Raw genomic sequence first — 26,502 nt, 5'->3', positions numbered from 1 at the left:
AGAAGCGGCCAAGATCCAACCTTATAGAGCCATTTGGGCAAAGGTAAAGGCTCTGGGTATTATTCTGAGTGTGATGACAAGGCATCTCAAGGGTGGTGAGTAGGACAGTGATATGTTCCACCCTAAACATATTGCAAAGCTCGATCTGTCTACTGCTTGAAGAGAAGATTATATACAGAAAATGGTGGAAGCAGGAACCCAGTTGGAAGCATTTGCCATCACCCAGGTAAGGCATCATGTAGATTAAACGAGGGTGGCAGAAGAGCTGGAAAAGAGCCAGAGTCAGAAAACATTTTAAAATTAGAGCTAAAGATTTGTTGACATATGTGAGGTCTGAGAGGAACTGTACAAAAAAGATCTTCACGATCCAGATAATCACGATGGTATGATCATTCACCTAGAGCCAGACATCCTGGTATGTGAAGTCAAGTGGGCCTTAGAAAGCATCACTATGAACAAAGCTAGTGGAGGTGATGGAATTCTAGTCAAGCTATTTCAAATCCTGAAAGATGATGCTGTGAAAGTGCCGCACTCAATATGCCAGCAAATTTGGAAAACTCAGCAGCGGCCACAGGACTGGAAAAGGTCAGTTTTCATTCTAATCCCAAAGAAGGCAATGCCAAAGAATGCTCAAACTACTGCACAATTGCACTCATCTCACATGCTAGTAAAGTAATGCTCAAAATTCTCCAAGCCAGGCTTCAGCAATACGTGAACCATGAACTTCCAGATGTTCAAGCTGGTTTTAGAAAAGGCAGAGGAACCAGAGATCAAATTGCCAACATCCACTGGATAATGGAAAAAGCAAGAGAGTTCCAGAAAAACATCTATTTCTGCTTTATTGACTATGCCAAAGCCTTTGACTGTGTGGATCACAATAAACTGTGGAAAATTCTGAGAGAGATGGGAATACCAGACCACCTGACCTGCCTCTTGAGAAACCTATATGCAGGTCAGGAAGCAACAGTTAGAATTGGATATGGAACAACAGACTGGTTCCAAATAGGAAAAGGAGTCCATCAAGGCTGTATATTGTTACCCTGCTTATTTAACTTCTATGCAGAGTACATCATGAGAAATGCTGGGCTGGAGGAAGCACAAGCTGGAATCAAGATTGCCGGGAGAAATATCAATAACCTCAGATATGCAGATGACACCACCCTCAGGGCAGAAAGTGAAGAGGAACTAAAAAGCCTCTTGATGAAAGTGAAAGAGGAGAGTGAAAAGGTTGGCTTAAAGCTCAACATTCAGAAAACGAAGATCATGGCATCTGGTCCCATCACTTCATGGGAAAGAGATGGGGAAACAGTAGAAACAGTGTCAGACTTTATATTTTTGGGCTCCAAAATCACTGCAGATGGTGACTACAGCCATGAAATTAAAAGACGTTTACTCCTTGGAAGGAAAGTTATGACCAACCTAGATAGCATATTCAAAAGCAGAGACATTAATTTGCCAACAAAGGTCCGTCTAGTCAAGGCTATGGTTTTTCCAATGGTCATGTAAGGATGTGAGAGTTGGACTGTGAAGAAAGCTGAGTGCCGAAGAATTGATGCTTTTGAACTGTGGTGTTGGAAAAGACTCTTGAGAGTCCCTTGGACTGCAAGGAGATCCAACCACTCCATTCTGAAGGAGATCAGCCCTGGGATTTCTTTGGAAGGAATGATGCTAAAGCTGAAACTCCAGTACTTTGGCTACCTCATGCAAGCAGTTGACTCATTGGAAAAGACTCTGATGCTGGAAGGGATTGTGGGCAGGAGGAGAAGGGGACGACAGAGGATGAGATGGCTGGATGGCATCACTGACTCGATGGACGTGAGGTTGAGTGAACTCCGAGAGTTAGCAATGGATAGGGAGGCCTGGCGTGCTGCGATTCATGGGGGTCTCAAAGAGTCAGACATGACTGAGCAACTGAACTGAACTGTGAGGTCTGAGAGAGAAACTTGTTAGGAATTACTCCACGGTTTGGCCCGAGCAACAATATACCTGCTGCTTATTGAGACAGGAAGCAGGTTTGAGGTGAGGGAAATCAAGAGTTCAGTTGTGGCTCAGACCGTAAAGCGTCTGTCTACAATGCAGGAGATTTGGGTTCGATCCCTGGGTCGGGAAGATCCCCTTGGAGAAGGAAATGGCAACCCACTCCATTACTATTGCCTGGAAAATCCCATGGATGGAGGAGCCTGGTCGGCTGCAGTCCATGGGGTTGCAAAGAGTCAGACATGACTGAGCGACTTCACTCATTGAATAGACTGGTAGCTGAGGACAGAGCAGACAGTACTGCTTGTAGTAGTCTAGGCAAATGAAGATGACAGAAGGACTTCCACTAGAGCAGGGGTCCCCAACCTCAGGGACCTAAAGCATCATCATGCTCCTGAGGTGAAGCTGATGCTAGAAATAAAGTGCACAACTAATATAATGTGCTGGAGTCGTCCCGAAACCATCCACCTCCACCATCCGGTCCATGGAAAAATTGTCTTCCAAGAAACTGCCCTGGTGCAAAATAGGTGGAGCTTAGAGTATTGACAGTGGAAGGAGAGAAGTGAAGAGACTTAGATACTCAGCGGACCATGCTGGTGGTCCAGTGGTTAAGACTATGCATCTGTACTGCAGAGGGAGTGGGTTCAGTCCTTTTGGGGGGCACCTAGGATCTCACATGACACAGAGCCAAAAGAAAAAAAAAGGGAGATGCTCAAAGTAGATGACAATTTAGGTAAAGGAGAAAAAAATGGGGAAAGATGCCTAGCTTCTGGCTTGGTCAACTGGAGTGATATTGTTTCTCACTTAGAAAATCCAGAGGAATGAATCACCCCCAATTAAATAGAAAGTCCTAGTGTCTCTCCTAGACCTAACATATCTCTGGTTCCAAAAGAGCAGGGTCATCAAACTTGTTTCATAAAGGGTCAAAACATAGTTTCACCTTTTATAGACCATACTGTTGCTGCTATAATTACTCAACCCTGCCTTTATAGTGGAAAGCAGTCATAGAAAATACATAAGCAGTTGAGTGTGCCTGTGTTTTAATGAACTTTTATTTACAAAAACTGACAGTGCACTGAATTTGGTCCATTGGCCATTGTTTGGCTACTTCTGCAGTAGAGTAACGCTAAGCAATTTCTTCTTTCATCTGAACATAAGATTTTTATATTTTCAGAAGCAGAGGTGAGACAGGAAATCATAATATTTACCATACAAGCCAGAACCATGGCAAAATGTGTAGAGCTGGATTCATTAGCAGTGAGGCCCAGTGACAGAGCAATGGGGAGCAAGATGTTATCAGAGGAGGGGAAATTCCGCTTTTCCTCGAGGCCTTATCTTTCTGGTAAATGATTGACCATAGTAGAGAGACTCCCTGTGGTCCATATTTTCCCTGGGCTGGATTTCTCATAACCATAAGAATAATTTCAAGGAAGTAAATGATCAACTAAACACTGAAAACATGCCATGTGTTTTACTCCAAAGGAGGCCCTTTCTGTACCTGATGAATACTTCTATACCCTGAGCAAATGTGGGCAAAGAGATGTTTGTAAAACAAACCAGAGAAGAAATAACATATGGGAAAGAAAAAAAGATCTATCTCTGGAACTGTTTGCTGAGTTCCAATTTTGGAAGGATAAGTTTTCTTAAAGTGAGACTCACCTCTAAGGTATAACTTACTGGCAACTGTCATCTAGCATTTTATTTCCTGAAAGAATGGACGCCCTGGTAGTTAACACACTATGCAGCAGTGAGAATCTTGTCATATCAGTTCTGGCCTGGCCTTACATCCAGACATGGCCTTGGAGCACCGTGTCTTTGATCCTGATATCTTTTGTATTCCTTGCAGCTTTGAAGTCTATTATACACCATACAGACAGATCCTCTTTGGGCTTTGAAGTTTTTCTCATTCCCAATGTGTGTGATCTTTGAGGCTCTGGAAAAGTCTATTAAGAGCTTGCCGTAAGAATTTTCCTCCATGTGTTGGCATTTGAAAGATACCTAGCCTACTTCCCTTATGTACTAACCCCCACCCTCACCCTCCCACCTTCCTGTATAAGGTCTTCAAAAACAATCAAAAGGAGTTCTTTTAGAATTGCATAGAAAATCCATTAAGCATAATTTCCATCTGTGTGATTTTTTTTCCTGGCATTTTCTATAGCCAGCATATTTTTAAAAGGCATATTAAGCTGTCATCATCAACATGTTTGATTCTAGGTTTCTAGATTCACAGTAAAACTTTAGCTTGTCTTTTTTCTCTTAAAAGGAAATTTATTCAATTTCAAATGAGCACATTTAACATTTAGTGGGTAAAGCATTGATCTTGGAATCAGAATGTGTAGGTTTAAAATCCCAGGTCTATTACTGATCTTAAGTAGGATCTTAAGTCTCCTTACCATGCTGAGCACCAGTCTGTTCTGAAAAAACCATCATGCTATAGATGACATAGTTATTGTGAAGATGAAATGAGCTGATGTTAAAACTGTCCTTTTTTTGGACAACTGCTTGCCATGTAATAGGAGTTTAATCAATGTCACAGTCTCCCCACTTCCAAGCAGGAAGTTCTAAATCTAGGAACAAAGAAAGTAATTTGCAGTGGAGATGTGAGGATCAGGGCATCTTTCACAATGCTTTTGGTCAGCTGGTCTTCAAATTGTGGTCCCCAGACCAGCCACAGCAGCATCACCTAGAAACTTGTTAGAAATGCAGGTGTGGGGCCTCATTCCAGATGTACTGAAACTCTGTTGGTGAATCCAGCCACATGTTTGAACCAAGCTTTCCTGGTAATTTTGATGCTCTCTTGTGATCCTGGAGCACCACTGGTCTGATGCTGTTATTATGAAAATATTTCATATAAATTATTTAAGTCCTTCTGTTTTTTTTTAAAGCATTTTTAAGAATAAAAGCATACTGTTAAAAAAAGAAGTTAGTTGGGCCACCTGAAAAGTTACCATTAAAAACCCAAAGTAACATAAGCCAAAAATTAAGAAATTTTTTCTCCCCAGAAAAGATTCTACCTGGTTTGAAAATATAGGATTCCAGGTAGGTGTATATCTAGAATGTGGAAAGAAAGATCACATGGATGAGAATAGAAGCTGTTTCTTCAGCACTTGTGTAACCAAGGGAGTCAGTCATCATCACTTGCATTTAGCAAAGACTCAAACAGGATGGGGAGTAGAAAAGCTTGTCATGAAACAGAACTTCAGCTGGGCTCTGATCAGAGATTGTTGACCTAGGAAAGCAGGAAGTGCACAAACAAGAAGTGGGGCATCTAATGTAATTGCTCTGGGGAGTGTATTTGGCTTTCTGTGGTAAGTCTTGAGTTGGAAGCAGGTAGGGTGGGTGATTTTTGTCAATGTTTCCTTTAACAGTAAGAGGGGAAAAATACGGAAACTAGCAGTCACTGAACAAGTCCTAACCTTTCTGGGCTGGTGTCACAGACTACCAGAGTTTTATTGCTATATAGGGTCTGGCTATTGTTTGTATGTCAATCTCCCAAGAAATCTAGAAAGAAACAACGTATATTTAAAGGAATGCTGACAAAGGTCAGTTTAGTCAAAGTTATGATTTTTCAGTAGCTGTGTACAGATGTGAGAGTTGGACCATAAAGAAGGCTGAGCGCCAGAGAATTGATGCTTTTGAACTGTGGTGCTGGGGAAGACTCTTGAGAGTTCCTTAGACTGCAAGGAGATCAAACCAGTCAATTCTAAAGGAAATAAACCCTGAATAATCATTAGAAGGACTGATGCTGAAGCTGAAGCTCCAATACTTTGGCCACCTGATGTGAAGAGCTGACTCAACAGAAAAGCCGCTGATGCTGGAAATGATTGAGGGCGGGAGGAGAAGGGGGTGACCGAGGATGAGATGGTTGGATGGCATCACCTACTCAATGGGCATGAGTTTGAGCAAACTCCAGGAGATAGTGAAGGATAGGGAAGCCTGACATGCTGCAGTTGATGGGGTCACAGTTGGACATGACTTAGCAACTGAACAACAACAAAGGAAAGACAAAGTAGTTTTACAACTTGGAGCAACGTGCCCACGGAAGATAGGACCATAGGTTTCTACTTTCTCACAGAGACTGGGAGGTGGGGGCTTTCTCTTCCTTGATTGCACTTCAAAGGGATGGCTACCATGTCCTTGCAGAAGACATCCTTGCTTGAAAAACTGGCAAGAGGCTATTAAAAAGAGTTATATCCCAAAGGGCAGAGAAAGAATTTACAAGTTTTCTGAAGTAAAATGCTCTAAGAAAAGGGAGGCCAGAGTCTGGAATAAGAAGTCTATCTGAAGTTAAGTCAAACTGAGTGAAAAAGGTAAGGCCTTCTTGTTCGACATCCAGTCTTTTATCACTATAGGAAACACCATGGACCTTACACTTAAGGTTAATAAAATTCACACTGGGAAGAAACCATCCAATTTTAGTCAGACTCTCCCATTTAATTCAGAGTGCTTTTGCATTCTTTGTGCTGACTGTTGATTGGTAAGAAAATGAACACTGTTTTCTCTAATTTACTTGCAATTATTTGACAAAGGACTTCGCAGTGGTGGGCAGGATGGGTAAAGGAAGCACTTGGTTAGGGAGTATTTTGAACTGTTTGGAATGCTTAATGGATATGCTATGTGTATTTTCAAGAAGAGTGTTTATTGTGTGGTTGGCATGCACAGCGTTGGCAGAGGAGAGACTTTCTGCAGAGGTCGTTGGTCCAGTGATGAAGCTCTGTGGTCAAACATAATTTTATTGCAAAGTGCAATACATAAAAGGAAAAGAAGTACTCTTATTACCCTGTCTCCTTGTTTCCCTTTCTTCCCAGAAGGGGCCCTGCCGTAATTCCCAGGGAACTGTCAAGAAAAACATTTTTTTTCCCTCACTTGATATTTTCTTTGCACTTGACTTTTATAGCAACACACTCACCTGGTGTTCTCCAGTGATGTCTCCTCTGCTTTCTTTCTCAGTTTCCTCTGCTGGTTCTTCCTTCTCTACTGCATGCCTCAGTATCAGAATTCGTCAAGACTCTGGTCCTCTTTTTGAATGATTTCATCCTTCCTCAAGGGTCTAAACTGCATAGAAATGCTGGAAATCCCAAGTGTGTATCTCAGACCCAGTCATCCTTTCTGAACTCCAATTGCCTGCTTGACATCTCCTCTTGAATGTTTTATACATATCTCGCACTTAATGGGTTTCCCATCTCATTTAATGGTGCCATAATTTACTCAGAGAAGCAAATCAGAATTATAATGTTCATTTCTATTTCTTTCTATCCACTTATGGAATATATTGTTCTTACCTATCCCTCTATTTCTCAAATATACCTTTATTCCACCCGCTTCTGCATCGCCAGAGCCACCTCCCTACTCCAAGCCATTGTCTTCCCTTACCTGGACTCTAGCAAGGTCCAGGGTTTACTTACTTTCTCTCACATTTAGATCCCTAATGTAATTTTTCTCCTTAAATCACTTTACTGTATTCTCATTGATTGGTTAATAAAGCATGAACTTCTTACCAGCCCATCCAAAACCCTCTGGATCTGACTCTTGACTGCTTTGTGAAGTTCATCTTGGATTTCTTTTTTTTATCCCTTGTTCATTCCTCTCTGATAGTGAACACAAGAAACATCTTTCCTGCCTCAAGGCCTGTGTACTTGCTCTTCTCCTGGTTCCCCTAACCCTAACTCTTGGATCCTTTGTGTGTATCGAACAACTAAACCCAGTGTTCCCTGATTGCTTAAATGTTCCCTCTAATCCAGTTCTCTATCATCATCACGCCAGTGCCCTTGAGAGTCTTACAGCCCCACGTGTGACTCATGAACTAGCAGTAAGAGCGTCACTGATGCTCTTCATGAGCCTGTATGTGGGCTTGCGAGGAACGCAGAACCCCAGGCCCCATGTCAGGCCAAAATAATCAGAATCTGCATTCTAACAATATTCCCAAAAGATACATATGAGCACTAAGGTTTCAGAGTGTAACTTTGAAACACTGATCACAAACTGTATTTCTTTGTTAGTTGTGTACTTTCATCAGTGGTGAACAACATGAAGGTGGGGATGTTATCCACCTTCTTTACTGTTGAATCCTAGTGCTTGGCATAGATTTTGGCATATGATTGGCACTAAATACATGTCTGATAAATGCGAGATTTACTGTGCCTTCCTCAATTGATCCAGAATGAAACTGAGGCTCAAAAATTTTGAAAACACATAGCTATTTTAACAAAGCCGGTGGGAGTGCAGGAGTTGGGGGAAGAGAGATGTCTGTGAATGCCCTTGAGACCAATTATTCTGGGTGATATATCAGAGCGTAACCTAAAACTTCCTTAGCTATTGTCCCTATATGGGCTTCTGGTATTAATAACAGTGATTACTTGTTTATATTACATTTTGTTATTTACAATCCATTTTCATGTATTTACCTATGTAAAATTTTACCCAGAATTATTCTCATAGATATTCATTTGTTAAGAACAGAGAAAGTGGTAAACAGAGCCAGCAAATTTGTGGAATTTCTGTATTCATGGGTCAAGAGATCACTGGAAAAGCAAAAGAAGAGAGGGAGAGAAAGTAAAATTTCTCATACGAATAACTGTCAAAGAACTGATCTGTGGAGTGGCCTTCCCTTTGACCAGATGAGAATTGTCTGGTGGTGGTCGACAGTAATCTTGAAGGGTGTCAGAGGTAATCTAAGGACCTACCATGGAGTTAGTAGATGTAGTTCCTAACTTATTTTAATTATCTTGACTGGACTTATGTTTAGTTCAAAGGACAATTCTGCCTAATTAAAAACTCTGTGGTTACATTTTGCCCTTCACTTACAGTTTCACTGTATCTAGCTCCTAACTGGCACGCCATGAATGAACCATAACACTGAACTTGGGGATCTCTGACCTTGACATTCACACTTAATTTGTAATATACATTCTCTGGAGCCAAATGTATTCACTTCAGACCCTGAGTCTGTTCTTTTCTTCTGCAAGAGGAAAGGCAGTTCAGAGGAGATGGTTCTTATGGTGAGGGTGTGGTTGATGGACAATCTGTGTTCTGAGGATATGTTCAAATACTGTCCGTAGACAAGAGAGGAACCTAAAATCAGTCAGTCCTACCTGCCTCAAGTACAAGAAACCATATAGCATCCTGATATAGGGTCATCCATGTATTCACTAGGAACAAAGCTAGTGGAGGTGATGGAATTCCAGTTGAGCTATTTCAAATCCTAAAAGATGATGCTGTGAAAGTGCTGCACTCAATATGTCAGCAAATTTGGAAAACTCAGCAGTGGCCACAGGACTGGAAAGGGTCAGTTTTCATTCCAATTCCAAAGAAAGGCAATGCCAAAGAATGCTCAAACTACCACACAATTGCACTCATCTCACAGGTTAGTAAAGTAATGCTCAAAATTCTCCAAGTGAGGCTTCAGCAGTACATGAACCATTAATTTCCAGATGTTCAAGCTGGATTTAGAAAAGGCAGAGGAACCAAATAACAAATTGCCAACATCTATTGGATCAGTGAAAAAGCAAGGGAGTTCCAGAAAAACATCTACTACTACTTATCGAATATGCCAAAGCCTTTGACTGTGTGGATCACAAAAAACTCTGGAAAATTCTTCAAGAGATGGGAACACAAGACCACCTGACCTACCTATTGAGAAATCTGTATACAGATCAGGAAGCAACAGTTAGAACTGGACATGGAACAACAGACTGTTTCCAAGTAAGAAAAGGAGTACATCAAGGCTGTATATTGTCACCCTGCTTATTTAACTTACATGCATGGTGCATCATGAGAAACACTGGGCTGGATGAAGCACAAACTGGAATCAAGATTGCCAGAAGAAATATCAGTAACCTCAGATATGCAGACAATACCACCCTTATGGCAGAAAGCGAAGAGGAACTAAAGAGCCTCTTGATGAAAGTGAAAGAGGAGAGTGAAAAAATTGGCTTAAAGCTCAACATTCAGAAACGAAGATCATGGCATCTGGTTCCATCACTTCATGGCAAATAGATGGGAAAACAGTGGAAACAGTGAGAGACTTTATTTTTTGGGGCTCCAAAATCACTGCAAATGGTGACTGCAGCCATGAAATTGAAAGATGCTTGCTCCTTGAAAGAAAAGTTATGACCAACCTAGACAGCATATTCAAAAGCAGAGATGTTACTTTGCCAACAAAGGTTCATCTAGTCAAAGCTATGGTTTTTCCAGTAGTCATGTATGGATGTGAGAGTTGAATTATAAAGAAAGCTGAGCGCCCAAGTATTGATGCTTTTGAACTGTGGTGTTGGAAAAGACTCTTGAGAGTCCCTTAAACAGCAAGAAGATCTAACCAGTCCATCCTGAGGGGGATCAGTCCTGAATATTCATTGGAAGGACTGATGGTGAAGCTGAATCTCCAATATTTTGGCTACCTGATGCAAACTGACTGATTTAAAAAGACCCTGATGCTGGAAAAGATTGAAGGTGGGAGGAAAAGGGGACGACAGAGGATGAGATGGTTGGGTGGCATCACAGACTCAGTGGACATGAGTTTGAGTAAACTCCGGGAGTTGGTGATGGACAGGGAGGCCTGGTGTGCTGCAGTCCATTGGGTTGTAAAGTGTTGGACATGACTGAGCAACTGAACTGAACTGATGTATTCTTCTTTTTTATTGTGATAAAACGTACATGACATAAAACTTACACTTAATATATACAGGAACCATTTTACATGTACAATTGAGTGACAAGATGATCACTCACAGTGGTGTGCAGCCATTACCATTATCCATTTCCAGAGTTTTTTATCACCCCAAATAGAGATTCTATACTCACTAAATAAATCCCCATTCCCCTCTCCTCTACCTATCCCAGCCCCTGGTAAACACTATTCTACTTTGTTTCTCTAAGAATTTGGCTCTTCTAGGCTCTTCCTATAAATGGAATTATACAATTTTTGTCTTTTTGTGTCTGGTTTGTTTCACAGAGCGTAATGTTTTCAGGGTTTATCCTTCTTGTAGCGTGGATGAGAAGTTAATATCCTTTTATGACTGAACAAAAATTCCATAGTATGTATATACTGCATTCTTTTTATCCTTTCACCTGTTGATGGACTCTTGAGTTGTTTCTACTTTTTGGCTATTGTGAATAATGCTTTTATGAACATTGGAGTGAATATCTCTATTCATGTCCATGCTTTTGCTTCTTCAGAGTGTATACCTAGGACTGATACGGCTGAACCATGTAGTCATTCTATGTTTAGCATTTTGAGAAAGCACCAAACTGTTTTCCGTAGCAGTTGTTCCATTTTCCATTTCTATCAGAAATGCACTGAAGTTCCAGCTTATTGTCATTCTCACCGACACTTGCTATTTCTCAGTTTTGTTTTGTTTTTATAATAACTATCCTAATAGGTGTGAAGTCGTATCTGATTGACACCTAGATTCTTAAACACTTCCTGAGCCAGGGCACTCAGAACAACACTGGGAAGCTACTGTGGATCATCCTTAGTTATAAGAAAGTTATTGTGCCCACGCTCAGTCATGTCCAGCTCTTTGCGACCCCGTGGACTGCAGCCCACCAGGCTCCTCCGTCCATGGGATTCTCCAGGCAGGAATACTGGAGTGGGTTGCCATTTCTTTCTCCAGGGGATCTTCTTGACCCAGGGATCAAACCCAAGTCTCCCACATTGCAGGCAGACGCTTTAACCTCTGAGCCACCAGGGAATCCCTTCCCTCCTTTTAGCAGTGATTCTTAACTTTGGTTGCACATCAGAATCACTTGGGAGCTTTTAAAAATTCTAATATTCAGGCTGCAACCCAGAGTAACTAAATCAGAGTCTTTGAGAGTTGGGTTCTAACATCAGCATTTTCCAAGGCTCTTCTGGTGATTTCCATATGCAACCAATGTTGAGAACCACTGTTTAGAGACTGCTCACTGGTCCCACATAGTTACATAACTTGTAGGTCATAAAAACTTTGACAATCCTATCTCTGAGCTTCACTGACAACTCCCATTTTATAACCAGGCTTTCAGCCCCCACTTACAGTTCATCAGTTCAGTTCAGTTCAGTTGCTCAGTCGTGTTCGACTCTTTGCGACCCCATGAATTGCAGCAGCTAGGCCTCCCTGTCCATCACCAACTCCCGGAGTTCACCCAGACTCACATCCTTCAAGTCAGTGATGCCATCCAGCCATCTCATCCTTGGTCGTCCCCTTCTCCTCCTGCCCCCAATCCCTCCCAGCATCAGCGTCTTTTCCAGTGAGTCAACTCTTCGCATGAGGTGGCCAAAGTACTGGAGTTTCAGCTTCAGCATCATTCCCTCCAAAGAAATCCCAGGGCTGATCTCCTTCAGAATGGACTGGTTGGATCTCCTTGCAGTCCAAGGGACTCTCAAGAGTCTTCTCCAACACCACAGTTCAAAAGCATCAATTCTTCGGCCCTCAGCCTTCTTCACAGTCCAACTCTCACATCCATACATGACCACTGGAAAAACCATAGCCTTGACTAGACGGACCTTAGTCGGCAAAGTAATGTCTCTGCTTTTGAATATGCTATCTAGGTAAGTCATAACTTTTCTTCCAAGGAGTAAGCATCTTTTAATTTCATGGCTGTAGTCACCATCTGCAGTGATTTTGGAGCTCCCCAAAAATAAAGTCTGACACTGTTTCTACTGTTTCCCCATCTCTTTCCCATGAAGTGATGGGACCAGATGCCATGATCTCCGTTTTCTGAATGTTGAGCTTGAAGCCAACTTTTTCACTCTCCTCTTTCACTTTCATCAAGAGGCTTTTTAAGTTCCTCTTCACTTTCTGCCATAAGGGTGGTGTCATCTGCATCTTGCAGTTCCTATTACTAGCTAAATGTATCTAATTCTTGCTTATCTATTTATTGCTCTCTGTTTTGCTTATTTCTGCTGCTCTAAGGCTACAACAATGCCTCATGCAGGGCAGGTGCTTCGAAAGTATTGTTGAATGAACTAATGCATAAATCTACTCTTATTTCAAAGGACAGTCCTCAGAGAGTTAAAAATAGCTTTTATGTCTCATCCCTGGGTCTCCTCTTGTCTAGGTAAAACCTTTTCTATACCTGCAACCTGTCCAAAGACGTTGAAGAATAAGCCTCACCATTATGAATTCAGTATCTTTCTCTCAGCAAGTAATTATGCACTTTCTGTATACTGCATCTACCTTTTCACTGCATATAGTATAGGTTAGAACCTGTGCCAGGCGCAGTGTGGTGAAAAAGATAACCAAAAGTCAGTCTATCAAGGTAGGGCACAAACAGTAATGACAGAAGTTATTATTCTGGATAACAATAGAGGTTATAAGAAAATGAAAAATGTTTGAGTTCACATTAAACGGGAGTGAACTTTAATCTGAGACCTGAATATTGAGAAGCATTCCAAGAAGAAGGCACAGGTTTAGAGACCTAGAGAGGGGAACAAGTTTCACAGGGGTTCTGAGTCAGAGCCTCCAAGAAGACAAGGCAAAAAAGCATTATTACCTGCTTTATTAGACACTTTACCTCGATTAAAGTGGCCTAAAATCGAAATAGTTTGGGGTGGGCTAAACAGCCTACTGAAGTCTTTACTCATTGAGTTAAATCTCACCTGTCTATGATTAGTACCAGCAATAGCTGGAATTTAGGTGCAGAAGGGTGATTTAGATGGACATAACCTAAAATTTTTTTCATCTGAATCCAGCCATAATGATTTCAGTGAAGCAACAAAGCTACTTGTGAGCTGAGTGGAAATTTCTGATTCTTTATTCCAGTTGTCATCTTGTCTTCCATGCCAGGTTTAACAAAAAAGGTTTCAGACAAAGCCCGAGCCCCAACTTGGCGGGCTGCTGCCATTTCAAACTATCAGCTATCTTGCTTTTCAATCAAAAGAGCTCAAGTGAAGATATTCTTTCTTGTTGTTGGGACCTGAGTGCCCAGTTCAGTTCGCTTTAGTCGCTCAGTCGTGTCTGACTCTTTGCAACCCCATGGACTGCAGCACACCAGGCCTCCCTGTCCATCACCAACTCCCGGAGTTTACTCAAACTCATGTCCACTGAGTCTGTGATGCCACCCAACCATCTCATCCTCTGTCGTCCCCTTCTCCTCCCGCCTTCAATCTTTTCCATCATCAGGGTCTTTTTAAATCAGTCAGTTCGCATCAGGTGACCAAAATATTGGAGATTCAGCTTCACCATCAGTCCTTCCAATGAATATTCAGGACTGATCCCCCTCAGGTTGGACTGGTTAGATCTTCTTGCTGTTTAAGGGACTCTCAAGAGTCTTCTCCAACACCACAGTTCAAAGCATCAATACTTGGGCGCTCAGCTTTCTTTATAATCCAACTCTCATATCCATACATGACTACTGGAAAAACCATAGCTTTGACTAGATGAACCTTTGTTGGCAAAGTAACGTCTCTGCTTTTGAATATGCTGTCTAGGTTGGTCATAACTTTTCTTTCAAGGAGCAAGCATCTTTCAATTTCATGGCTGCAGTCACCATCTGCAGTGATTTTGGAGCCCCCAAAAATAAAATCTGATACTGTTTCCAGTCTTTCCCCATCTATTTCCCATGAAGTGATAGGACCAAAGGCCATGATCTTAGTTTTCTGAATGTTGAGCTCTAAGCCAATTTTTTTCACTCTCCTCTTTCACTTTCATCAAGAGGCTCTTTAGTTCCTCTTCGCTTTTGCCATAAGGATGGTGTCATCTGCATATCTGAGGTTACTGATATTTCTTCTGGCAATCTTGATTCCAGTTTGTGCTTCATCCAGCCCAGCGTTTCTCATGATGCACCATGCATATAGGTTAAATAAGCAGGGTGACAATATACAGCCTTGATGTACTCCTTTTCTTATTTGGAACCAGTCTGTTGTTCCATGTCCAGTTCTAACTGTTGCTTCCTAATCTGTATACAGATTTCTCAATAGGTAGGTCAGGTGGTCTGGTATTCCCATCTCTTGAAGAATTTTCCAGAGTTTTTTGTGATCCACACAGTCAAAGGCTTTGGTATAGTCAATAAAGCAGTAGTAGATGTTTTTCTGGAACTCCCTTGCTTTTTCAATGATCCAGTAGATGTTGGCAATTTGATATTTGCTTCCTTTGGTTCCTCTGCCTTTTCTAAATCCAGCTTGAACATCTGGAAATTCATGGTTCATGTACTGCTGAAGCCTCACTTGGAGAATTTCGAGCATTACTTTACTAACATGTGAGATGAGTGCTATGGCATGATAGTTTGAGCATTCTTTGGCATTGCCTTTCTTTGGGATTGAAATGAAAACTGACCTTTTCCAGTCCTGTGGCCACTGCTAAGTTTTCTAAATTTGCTGGCATATTGAGTGCAGCACTTTCACAGCATCATCTTTTAGGATTTGAAATAGCTCAACTGGAATTCCATCACCTCCACTAGCTTTGTTCATAGTGATGTTTCCCAAGGTCCACTTGACTTCACATTCCAGGATGTCTGGGTCTAGGTGAGTGATCACACCATCATGATTATCTGGGTCGTGAAGATCTTTTTTGTATAGTTCTTCTGTGTATTCTTGCCACCTCTTCTTAATATCTTCTGCTTCTGTTAGGTCCATACCATTTCTGTCCTTTATTGTGCCCACCTTTGCATGAAAAGTTCCCTTGGAATCTCCAATTTTCTTGAAGAGGTCTCTGGTCTTTCCCATTCTATTGTTTTCCTCTATTTCTTTGCATTGATCACTGAGGAAGGCTTTCTTATCTCTCCTTGCTATTCTTTGGAACTCTGCATTCTAATGGGTATATCTTTCCTTTTCTCTTTTGCCTTTCACTTCTCTTCTTTTCTCAGCTATTTGTAAAGCCTAGACAACCATTCTGCCTTTTTGCATTTCTTTTTCTTAGGGTAGGTGTTGATCCCTGTCTCCTGTACAATGTCACAAATCTCTGTCCATAGTTCTTCAGACACTCTATCAGATCTAATCCCTTGATTCTATTTCTCACTTCCACTGTATAATCATTAGGGATTTGATTTAGGTCATACCTGAATGGTCTAGAGGTTTTCCCTACTTTCTTCAATTTAAGTCTGAATTTGACAATAAGGAGTTCATGATCTGAGCCACAGTCAGCTCCCCATCTTGTTTTTGCTGGCTGTATAGAGCTTCTCCATCTTTGGCTGCAAAGAATATAATCAATCTGATTTCAGTGTTGACCATCTGGTGATGACCATGTGTAGAGTCTTCTCTTATGTTGTTGGAAGAAGGTGTTTGCTATGACCAGTGCATTCTCTTGGCAGAACTCTGTTTGCCTTTGCCCTGCTGCATTCTGTACTCCAAGGCCAAATTTGCGTTACTCCAGGTATCTCTTGACTTTGTACCTTTTCGTTCCAGTCCCCTACAATGAAACGGACATCTTTTTTGGGGTGTTAGTTCTAGAAGGTCTTGTAGAACAGTTCAACTTCAGCTTCTTTAGCATTATTGGTCAGGGCATAGACTTGGATTACTGTGATATTGAATGGTTTGCCTTGGAAACAAACTGAGATCATTCTGTCGTTTTGGGGATTGTATCCAAATACTGTATTTCAGACTCTTTTTGTTGACTATGAGGGCTACTCCATTTCTTAAGGGATTCTTGCCCACAGTAGTAGATACAATGGTCATCTGAATTAAATTCACCCATTCCAGTCCATTTTAGTTCGCTGATTCCTAAAATGTTGATGTTCACTCTTGCATGAGTACCCAGTGGTGCCCTAAAGAACAAGCAGCTTCTCCCAGTCTAGATGCTAACACACTCTGGCAACTCATTTCCTCTCACTGGGTCTTAGTTTCTCCATATTGAAATGTGTGTTTAAGTCTAAAAGTTTTAAGATCCTTTGAAACTTCATTTAAGAAGAACATTTTATTTTTTTTATTTTTTTATTTTTATTTTTTTTGGTTTTTTTAAATTTTAAAATCTTTAATTCTTACATGCATTCCCAAACATGACCCCCCCTCCCACCTCCCTCCCCACAACATCTCTCTGGGTCATCCCCATGCACCAGCCCCAAGCATGCTGCACCCTGCGTCAGACATAGACTGGCGATTCAATTCTTACATGATAGTATACATGTTAGAATGCCATTCTCCCAAATCATCCCACCCTCTCCCTCTCCCTCTGAGTCCAAAAGTCCGTTATACACATCTGTGTCTTTTTTCCTGTCTTGCATACAGGGTCGTCATTGCCATCTTCCTAAATTCCATAAAAAACATATTAAAAAGCAAACATTTTCCTGCAGCTTTTGAATAATCTGCATTTATTGTGCTTTTGTTGACAGGGGAAACTCACTTCCAAGTTAGTAAGACAAAATGTTGAATTGACATTAGGAGGGTTGGGTTTATAGAAATGAATCAGTTGGTGAAATTCACAGGCACACAAATTTGAACTGTTGTATTGGGCACCAAAAGAAATGTAGTTCAAGGCAGTGAAAGGAATCCCTGGATTTATTGATGGATTCTGTATTTCAGTGGTCTTCACATAATCCAAGAACACAACCTTCAAGCCGTGACCTAGTCCTTGGACAGCCCACCTGCACACAGCAGCTTCTGTGTGGAGTGGGATGAGGTACTGAACACAGATGGCCTTTGTGTTCACACAGATACTGGTTCAAGTTACCTTCATTTGCTCATTTGATGCCATCATTCCTTCATTCACTAAATATGAATGATATATTGAAATTGAATTTGTCAGTGGAGAAAACAGGCAATGTCCCTGCCTCATGGAGCTTACAACCTAGCTGTGTTGGTGTGCCAAACAAGAATCAACCAAATAAGCTTTCTGAGCACAAGCTAAGCTCAGTGCTCTTGAAGGAAAGCCTCAAGTTCTCTCATAGAGAATCACTGTGCAATCTCAGGGTAGTTAACACCTCTCTGAGCCTCCTCCTTCTCATTATGTAGGAGTTAACCAGAATAACATGTAAAGTGACAAGTGCAAACATTGGCATGTATTAGGTGTACAATACACGTGTGTTTGCAGCTTTGACAGTGAAGTTACCTTTCTGAAAATGAAAGAAGGAAAAAACTAATTGTCTTTTTGTGCCTTAAGAGTTTTGTTCAGTTCTTCGCGTTTGTGTGTCTTCCAGTGCCAAGGAGGGTTTCAAGTCAGTGGAGAAGGTCGTGCTGCTCACGTTTCTCTCGGCAGTTATCCTGATGGCTATCTTGGGGAACCTGCTGGTGATGGTGGCTGTGTGCAGGGACAGGCAGCTCAGGTGAGTCACATGAGGCAACCTCATGAGAAAACCTGGGTGGAGTTCGGGGCTCTCCCTGGAGAACTGGAGTCTGAATTTATAATTTCCACTAGAATTTATAGCTATGAAGGGGAAAAGATACATGGCAATGATGTTTGGAAAATGGAGCAGGGGAAAAAAATCACATATAATCTCATAGTTCTAACATAAGAAGTATAAGCATGTAAGTGCATTTCCATCCTGATTTTTTCCTACGTTGTTTTTTTTGCAATAGTTGTGATCACTATATATATAATGTCTGAGAGCATATCTAACCTCCTCACTTTATTAACTGATTCAAAGAAAGGATAGCTGTGTGTGTGCTTAGTCGCTTAGTCATGTCCAACTCTTTGCGACCTCATGGACTATAACCCACCAAGCTCCTCTGTCCCTGGGATTCTCCAGGCTAGAATCCTGGAGTGGGTTGCCATTCCCTTCTCCAGGGGATCTTCCTTACTCAGGGACTGAACCTGGGTCTCCTGCACTGTAGGCAGATTCTTTACCATCTAAGCCACCAGGGAAGCCCCAAAAGGATAGCTGACTAGTGGCTGATCTAAGATTTAAACCTTGGTCTTCTGCTCTTTCCACTTCATCCTTGGCTGCAATTAGAATCACTTAAAGACCCTTTAAAAATTACTAATGTATTGCAGGAGTGTGTCTCATGTGATATCTGAAATATACTTATATTAGAAAATTATTTGTTGTGTATCTGAGGTTCACATTTAACTGAGTGCCGTATATTTTATTTGGTGAGCTTAGGGGTGGGTAGGTGGGTTCATCACACAGAGTCCCTGAAGTAATAGATCCAGGGCAAGACCTGCTGCTGCTGCTGCTAAGTCACTTCAGTCGTGTCTGACTCTGTGTGACCCCATAGACGGGGGCCCACCAGGCTCCACTGTCCCTGGGATTCTCCAGGCAAGAACACTGGAGTGAGTTGCCATTTCCTTCTCCAATGCATGAAAGTGAAAAGTGAAAGGGAAGTCGCTCAGCTGTGTCAGACTCTTCGTGACCCCATGGACTGCAGCCGACCAGGCTCCTCTGTCCATGGGATTTTCCAGGCAACAGTACTGGAGTGGGGTGCCATTGCCTTCTCAGAGGGCAAGACCTGGACACTGATATTTAGATACATTTACTAGGTGATTCTATTGTGCAGCCTAGATTAAGATCCACCAGGCCACAAAAGGGGATGAAAGGTTCAGTTCTGTCCCATCTGCTGCTATCTTCCTCTTAAAGTAAGACATGCTCTAATCAACATAAAACATAAAAACGAAATTCTAAGCACTGTGACAAATGTGAGGCACATGGTAGTCAGTCTAAAAGTGGAAAATGGTGGAATTTGACACTCTTTGTGAGGGGGTTCACCTTTGGAGGGTTTCCTGGGAACAACTAAACTGACGCCCAACGATTCGGAAGGGTATAGGGTATAGCTAGGCCAACAGTAGGGAGAGAGAACACCCCATAAAGACCCTCGAGAGGGTCTCTGTGCATGGGGGGGCTCAAGTCAGGGCAGTGTGGTCACAGATGAGGGCAAGAGAGGACTTATGGTGCCAGGGGTCTGGAGAAGTCCAAAGTGACTGGACCACACGCAAGACAGAAGGGGAAACTGAATCTCACAGAATATGTTGCACATCTGACTTTTCTCTCCTTTTTTCCCTCCCTTCTTCTCTTATTTCTTTGCTTCCCTTTCCTTCTCTTTTCTCCCCTGCTCCTTTCCCCCTAACCTCTTTCCTTCATCTTTCCCACTGCCTCCCCCCTTACGCTTTTTCACCCACAGGAAAATAAAAACCAATTATTTCATTGTGTCTCTTGCCTTTGCGGATCTGCTGGTGTCAGTGCTGGTGATGCCCTTCGGTGCCATTGAGCTGGTTCAAGACATCTGGATTTACGGGGAGATGTTCTGCCTTGTCCGGACATCTCTGGATGTCCTGCTCACAACAGCATCGATTTTTCACCTGTGCTGCATTTCTCTGGATAGGTAAGGCCAGAGCCATGTGCAAAGTGTAGCTCCGTGCTGGAGACAACAACCTGATGGCCATTGGGCTGTGTCATTTTTCTTCTCTGATTCATAAGAAGAAATGAATCTCAGAGAGGTAAATCTGGCTGTTCACTTATTTATTCACTCTCTGGCTCTTGTACAGCACCCTCTTTTAGTCAGGCATTCTCTAAGGCACTGAAGACACAGAGATGAGTAAGGCCTAGAAGCTGCCTGCAAGGAGCTTATAGTCTAAATAGTGATGGGTACTGGCAACTATGTTTCCATAGTTAAGCCTGAAATTGTACACTGATGGCATGAAGAAAATCCTGAGGATGCTGAGAAGCAAGAATTAATCTATATGCCCAGTAGGCAGCAGGGTAGTTCAGAGTGATAGTGTTCTGTTTGAACATGACCTTCTGATAATGCACCCGTATCATAATTTTATGTGTGCATTTAGGTTTGTGTCTGTGACTGGGGAGGCTCTTTTCCAGAAAATCAAAGATGATTATAAAATCCCTAATAATTGTTTGCTTTTTGGACCCAAGTTAGAATTTCATTCCTCTTGCATAGCTGGGTTCTTCTTTTTTCACATTTGACTTCAGGAGGCCTAATGATTTCCATCTTTGCCTCATTTGTTGGAGACACGTGGTTATCAGTTGTATCAGCACTTTTCATTTTCTAGTTCCCTTATTTATTTTCAATAATAAAGGGAGAATACAATTTAAAAGTCAGATGATTAACCGAACATATACTGCCATCACTGTAGTCATACCTTAGGGGTAGATCCCAGAAGAAAGTATGGTGTAAAAGTCTTGTGTTATCAGAATTGCCAGGGACAATCTCTTACTGTCTCTTGATTAGTCCAGGAGACCCAAATTTCCTCCTAATCTTGGGATAGGTCACTAGGATATGTTCCTTAATAGAGCAATAGGAAGAATAGTTGACTTAAAATTAGAGATTGTGGTTTATCTAAAATATGTACCTTTATACACTAAAATCAGAGTTTGTCCAGATAATTACTCATACTGGAAAAGATCCTTAGGGACTCAAATCAGTTAATTCCTCTCCTATTTTATGGGACACATGCTTATGGATTAGAATGGCATGCATAATGGCCTGCTCTGTTTAAAATGTGCATGTTCTCTGTCTCTTGCTCTGCCAAGAATATATAAATGAATGTGTGTAATTTAAATGCAATGTTTAATGAGATTCCACTCCACAGCTAGAGATAATAACATTGGTAAAACACAGCTGTTGGTTGGCAGCCAGAACCAGAGTGTCACAGTTTTTGTGTTTATTAGCTTATTTACAACAATCTGACTTCAGTGCTTGAAAGGCTTTATAAGACAGTCAGTATATACTGTAAAAAAAAAAAAATCTACAATAGGAAAAATAAAATGTGAGGAAGTTGAGAATATGTGGACATCCTGCAGGGTAGCCCTCATGTGAGTGTTGCCAAACTAAGTGGTGAGACTGAAAATATCATATTAATTCAGAGAAGGCAAAATTGAGATCAGGGCAACTGGAGGTAACCTTGAAGTTTGGCCAAAAGCCTGAGTGGGTGGGGAGTTAAGGATGGGAGAAAGTGTAGAATCATCTTGCTGATGTGGACAGTTGTTCTGGGAGGCCTGGAGAGGAAAACTGAAGGTTTCCGAGGAAGGTTTGGCTTCAGAGTTCTAGGGTAACTATCATGCCCTTTTGAAACCATGAAATTTTTCCTAAGTAGACCTCAGTTGTCATGAAGCAGTATGGGCCGGTAATTAAGAACCATCTGCTTTAGAACCAAGGAAATCCAGGTTCACATCCCAGCTCAGCCAATTTTTAGCTCTGAGAATGGCGATAAATTACTAAGCCTTTCCAAATCTCAGTTTTCTCATCTCTAAACATGGGAGCAACAGCACCTATTTTATAGGATGGCAGTTAGGATGAATTAGATGATCCATTTAAAGCATATCATTGACCCAGTTTGGCACAGCCCTCAGTGTTAGTGGATGCTAATTTCAGTTTCTGTCCATACAACCCATGGTCTTTCTTACCAAACTTGGACCTCCTTCTCAGTGAGTAGCTTTTCCAGCAGCTGCCACACCTAGAAACCAGGTAGTTACTCTTAATCTGGTCTTTCCTTATCCACTGCATTTAAATAATGACAAGTCCTTTGACTTTCCTCCTGGCACAGATCTGAGTCTATTTCTTCCCATCTCTGTCATTCTAGTCCAGACTATTGTTGTCTTTTGGATATCACTGCAACAACCTCCTAGTTATTTTCTCCATATTTCTTTTATCCCCTCTAATCCACTCAGTGTTTACGAGGTCTCTTCTAATACTGCAGCTCTTATCCTGTTGTTCTTTTGCTTAAAACCCTTCAATGGCTATTCATTGCACCAACAGTAAGACCAAACTCCCTGGGCTGTAGAGTTTTGCATCATCTATTTCCTGCCTATATGTCCAGCCCACTTCATGCTCCTGATGCCCTGCACCAGCCTCACTCTTGAGCTTCTTTCTCTCCTTCCAGTGCTCTGCTCTCAGCCACCTCAGGGCCTTGGCTCATCCCTCTGCCCACGCAGCTCCTTTGCTCCCTCCTCTCTTGCATGTGTTTCACATTTTAGCTCAATCCTCTCTTGCAGAAGTCCTCTCTGAGCTGGTCAGATCCAGTCTTCTCCTTTAAAAACTTAGTGCAACTGTGATTAAAACCACAATGGATTTTTCTTTCTTTTTTTTTTCTTAAATGTCTCTATCTCCCACAGTGGGTAAAAGTGCAAGAGCATGAGTAAGGACACAGCTTTTGCCCTCACAAAACTTACATTTTATTTGGGAGGTTGTCAGTTAACCAGTAATTACATAAATACTGATTTAGGAATTTTATAAACACCAGTGAACAAATGGAATGTTCAGCACATTTCTCTTTTTGAACAGTGCTGCCAATAATTCCATTTCTTTCTCTTAGAGTGGACATCAGAAACTCCAATCCATAAGTTAGGTCCATACCATTTCTGTCCTTTATTGAGCCCATCTTTGCATGAAATGTTCCCTTGGTATCTCTAATTTTCTTGAAGAGATCTCTAGTCTTTCCCATTCTGTTCTTTTCCTCTATTTTTTTGCATTGATCGCTGAAGAAGGCTTTCTTATCCCTTCTTGCTATTCTTTGGAACTCTGCATTCAGATGCTTATAATATCTTTCCTTTTCTCCTTTGCTTTTTGCCTCTCTTCTTTTCACAGCTATTTGTAAGGCCTCCCCAGACAGCCATTTTGCTTTTTTGCATTTCTTTTCCATGGGGATGGTCTTGATCCCTGTCTCCCATACAATGTCATGAACCTCATTCCATAGTTCATCAGGCACTCTGTCTATCAGATCTAGGCCCTTAAATCTATTTCACACTTCCACTGTATAATCATAAGGGATTTGATTTAGGTCATACCTGAATGGTCTAGCGGTTTTCCCTAGTTTCTTCATATTGAATCTGAATTTGGCAATAAGGAGTTCATGATCTGAGCCACAGTCAGCTCCCAGTCTTGTTTTTGTTGACTGTATAGAGCTTCTCCATCTTTGGCTGCAAAGAATATAAGCAATCTGATTTCGGTGTTGACCACCTGGTGATGTCCATGTGTAGAGTCTTCTCTTGTGTTGTTGGAAGAGGTTGTTTGCTATGACCAGTGCATTTTCTTGGCAAAACTCTATTAGTCTTTGTCCTGCTTCATTCTGCATTCCAAGGCCAAATTTTCCTGTTACTCTAGGTGTTTCCTGACTTCCTACTTTTTCATTCCAGTCCCCTATAATGAAAAAGACATCTTTTTTGGGTGTTAGTTCTAAAAGGTCTTGTAGGTCTTCACAAAACCGTTCAAATTCGGTTTCTTCAGCGTTACTGGTTGGGGCATAGACTTGGATAACTGTGATACTGAATGGTTTTCCTTGGAAATGAACAGAGATCATTCTGTCGTTTTTGAGATTGCATCCAAGTACTGCATTTCGGACTCTCTTGTTGACCATGATGGCTACTCCATTACAGAAGCAGAAGATATTAAGAAGAGGTGGCAAGAATACACGGAAGAACTGTACAAAAAAGATCTTCACGACCCAGATAATCATGATGATGTGATCACTAATCTAGAGCCAGACATCTTGGAAAGTGAAGTCAAGTGGGCCTTAGAAAGCATCACTACAAACAAAGCTAGTGGAGGTGATGGAATTCCAGTTGAGCTGTTTCAAATCCTGAAAGATGATGCTGTGAAAGTGCCACACTCAATATGCCAGCAAATTTGGAAAACTCAGCAGTGGCCACAGGACTGGAAAAGGTCAGTTTTCATTCCAATCCCAAAGAAAGGCAATGCCAAAGAATGCTCAAACTACTGCACAATTCCACTCATCTCACATGCTAGTAAAGTAATGCTCAAGATTCTCCAAGCCAGACTTCAGCAATACGTGAACCATGAACTCCCTGATGTTCAAGCTGGTTTTAGAAAAGGCAGAGGAACCAGAGAGCAAATTGCCAACATCTACTGGATCATGGAAAAAACAAGAGAGTTCCAGAAAACATCTATTTCTGCCTTATTGACTATGCCAAAGCCTTTGACTGTGTGGATGACAATAAACTGTGGAAAATTCTGAAAGAGATGGGAATACCAGACCACCTAACCTGCCTCTTGAGAAATCTGTATTCAGGTCAGGAAGCAACAGTTAGAACTGGACATGGAACAACAGACTGGTTCCAAATAGGAAAAGGAGTCCGTCAAGGCTGTATATTGTCACCCTGCTTATTTAACTTATATGTAGAGTACATCATGAGAAACGCTGGACTGGAAGAAACACAAGCTGGAATCAAGATTGCCGGGAGAAATATCAATAACCTCAGATATGCAGATGACACCACCCTCATGGCAGAAAGTGAAGAGGAACTGAAAAGCCTCTTGATGAAAGTGAAAGAGGAGAGTGAAAAATTTGGCTTAAAGCTCAACATTAAGAAAACGAAGATCATGGCATCCAGTCCCATCACTTCATGGGAAATAGATGGGGAAACAGTAGAAACAGTGTCAGACTTTATTTTTGGGGGCTCCAAAATCAGTGCAGATGGTGACTTCAGCCATGAAATTAAAAGACTCTTACTCCTTGGAAGAAAAATTATGACCAACCTAGATAGTATATTCAAAAGGAGAGACATTACTTTGCCGACTAAGGTCCGTCTAGTCAAGGCTATGGTTTTTCCAGTGGTCATGTATGGATGTGAGAGTTGGACTGTGAAGAAAGCTGAGTGCCGAAGAATTGATGCTTTTGAACTGTAGTGTTGAAGAAGACTCTTAAGAGTCCCTTGGACTGCAAGGAGATCCAACCAGTCCATTCTGAAGGAGATCAACCCTGGGATTTCTTAGGAAGGAATGATGCTAAAGCTGAAGCTCCAGTACTTTGGCCACCTGATGTGAAGAGTTGATTCATTGGAAAAGATCTGATGCTGAGAGGGATTTGGGGCAGGAAGAGAAGGGGATGACAGAGGATGAGATGGCTGGATGGCATCACTGACTCTATGGACGTGAGTCTGAGTGAGCTCCGAGAGATGGTGATGGACAGGGAGGTCTGGCGTGCTGCGATTCACGGGTCGCAAAGAGTCGGACACAACTGAGTGACTGAACTGAACTGAATCCATAAGTTATTAAATGAAGTCAAATGATTTTGTTTTCTTCTGAGAGTCTTAGAAACTTGCCATTTATCTCCCATCATTTTCTGTCCCAAGAGTGACATTCTCATTGAGCTGGAAGGTTCACTGTAGATGTTACCGGACAGTTTAGCCTGAAAGAGTGTGATCTTATTTATATCTAGCTTCTATTTTGCTGTGCTCCTCCCAGCATTACAACTGGGCTGGGCCGGGCTGGGCTGAAGTACAGAATAAATGTCTCAGAGAAGTGTGATATTACTGCTCACCAAGTGATGCCTAGCAGGATGTCTTGTCCTCTCTAAAGCTCCTCTGAGTCTTTGGGGGTGACTGATGTAGGTAGTGCCTCTCGAGCAAGAATGCTCACCTTGATTCCTAATTCCACCCAGATGGTAGACCTCTGTATCAAAGCAAAATGCAAGACTCCATTAATATATTATTAAATGCCTATGTATGGCTGAGTTGCTCTGCTGTGCACTTGAAACTATCACGGCATTGTTAATTGGCTATACTCCAATATAAAATAAAAAGTTAAAATTATATATATATATATAATGCATTTCTCTAGCTATCTTTCTCTATCCACTGTGCTTCCTAGTGTTTTTAGGACTGAGAACTGTTAATGAAAGTTTATTGACTCATTAGAAATAATTTCCAAAATATGATTAAAATACATGCATCGCATAATATGGGTCATGAGAAGTCAAAAACAGCATTAAAGCT

At 41.6% G+C, this 26,502-nt stretch overlaps 1 protein-coding gene across 7 annotated transcripts in view; it reads left to right on the top strand.

Moving 5' to 3' along the window:
• HTR4 (5-hydroxytryptamine receptor 4) overlaps positions 1 to 26,502 on the top strand; it is a 248,757-nt gene that overhangs the window by 139,807 nt on the left and 82,448 nt on the right. For all 7 annotated transcript variants that reach the window (XM_069592379.1, XM_069592375.1, XM_069592376.1 and 4 more), the window contains 2 exons: positions 18,022 to 18,147; positions 19,940 to 20,140. In XM_069592379.1, coding sequence (XP_069448480.1) covers positions 18,022 to 18,147; positions 19,940 to 20,140 — 327 coding nt within the window. The remainder of the gene's footprint in view (positions 1 to 18,021; positions 18,148 to 19,939; positions 20,141 to 26,502) is intronic.

The sequence above is a fragment of the Ovis canadensis genome, chromosome 5 (genome assembly GCF_042477335.2).
Source record: "Ovis canadensis isolate MfBH-ARS-UI-01 breed Bighorn chromosome 5, ARS-UI_OviCan_v2, whole genome shotgun sequence".
Taxonomy (NCBI): Eukaryota; Metazoa; Chordata; class Mammalia; order Artiodactyla; family Bovidae; genus Ovis; species Ovis canadensis.
This window is presented reverse-complemented; position numbering and strand designations above follow the sequence as displayed.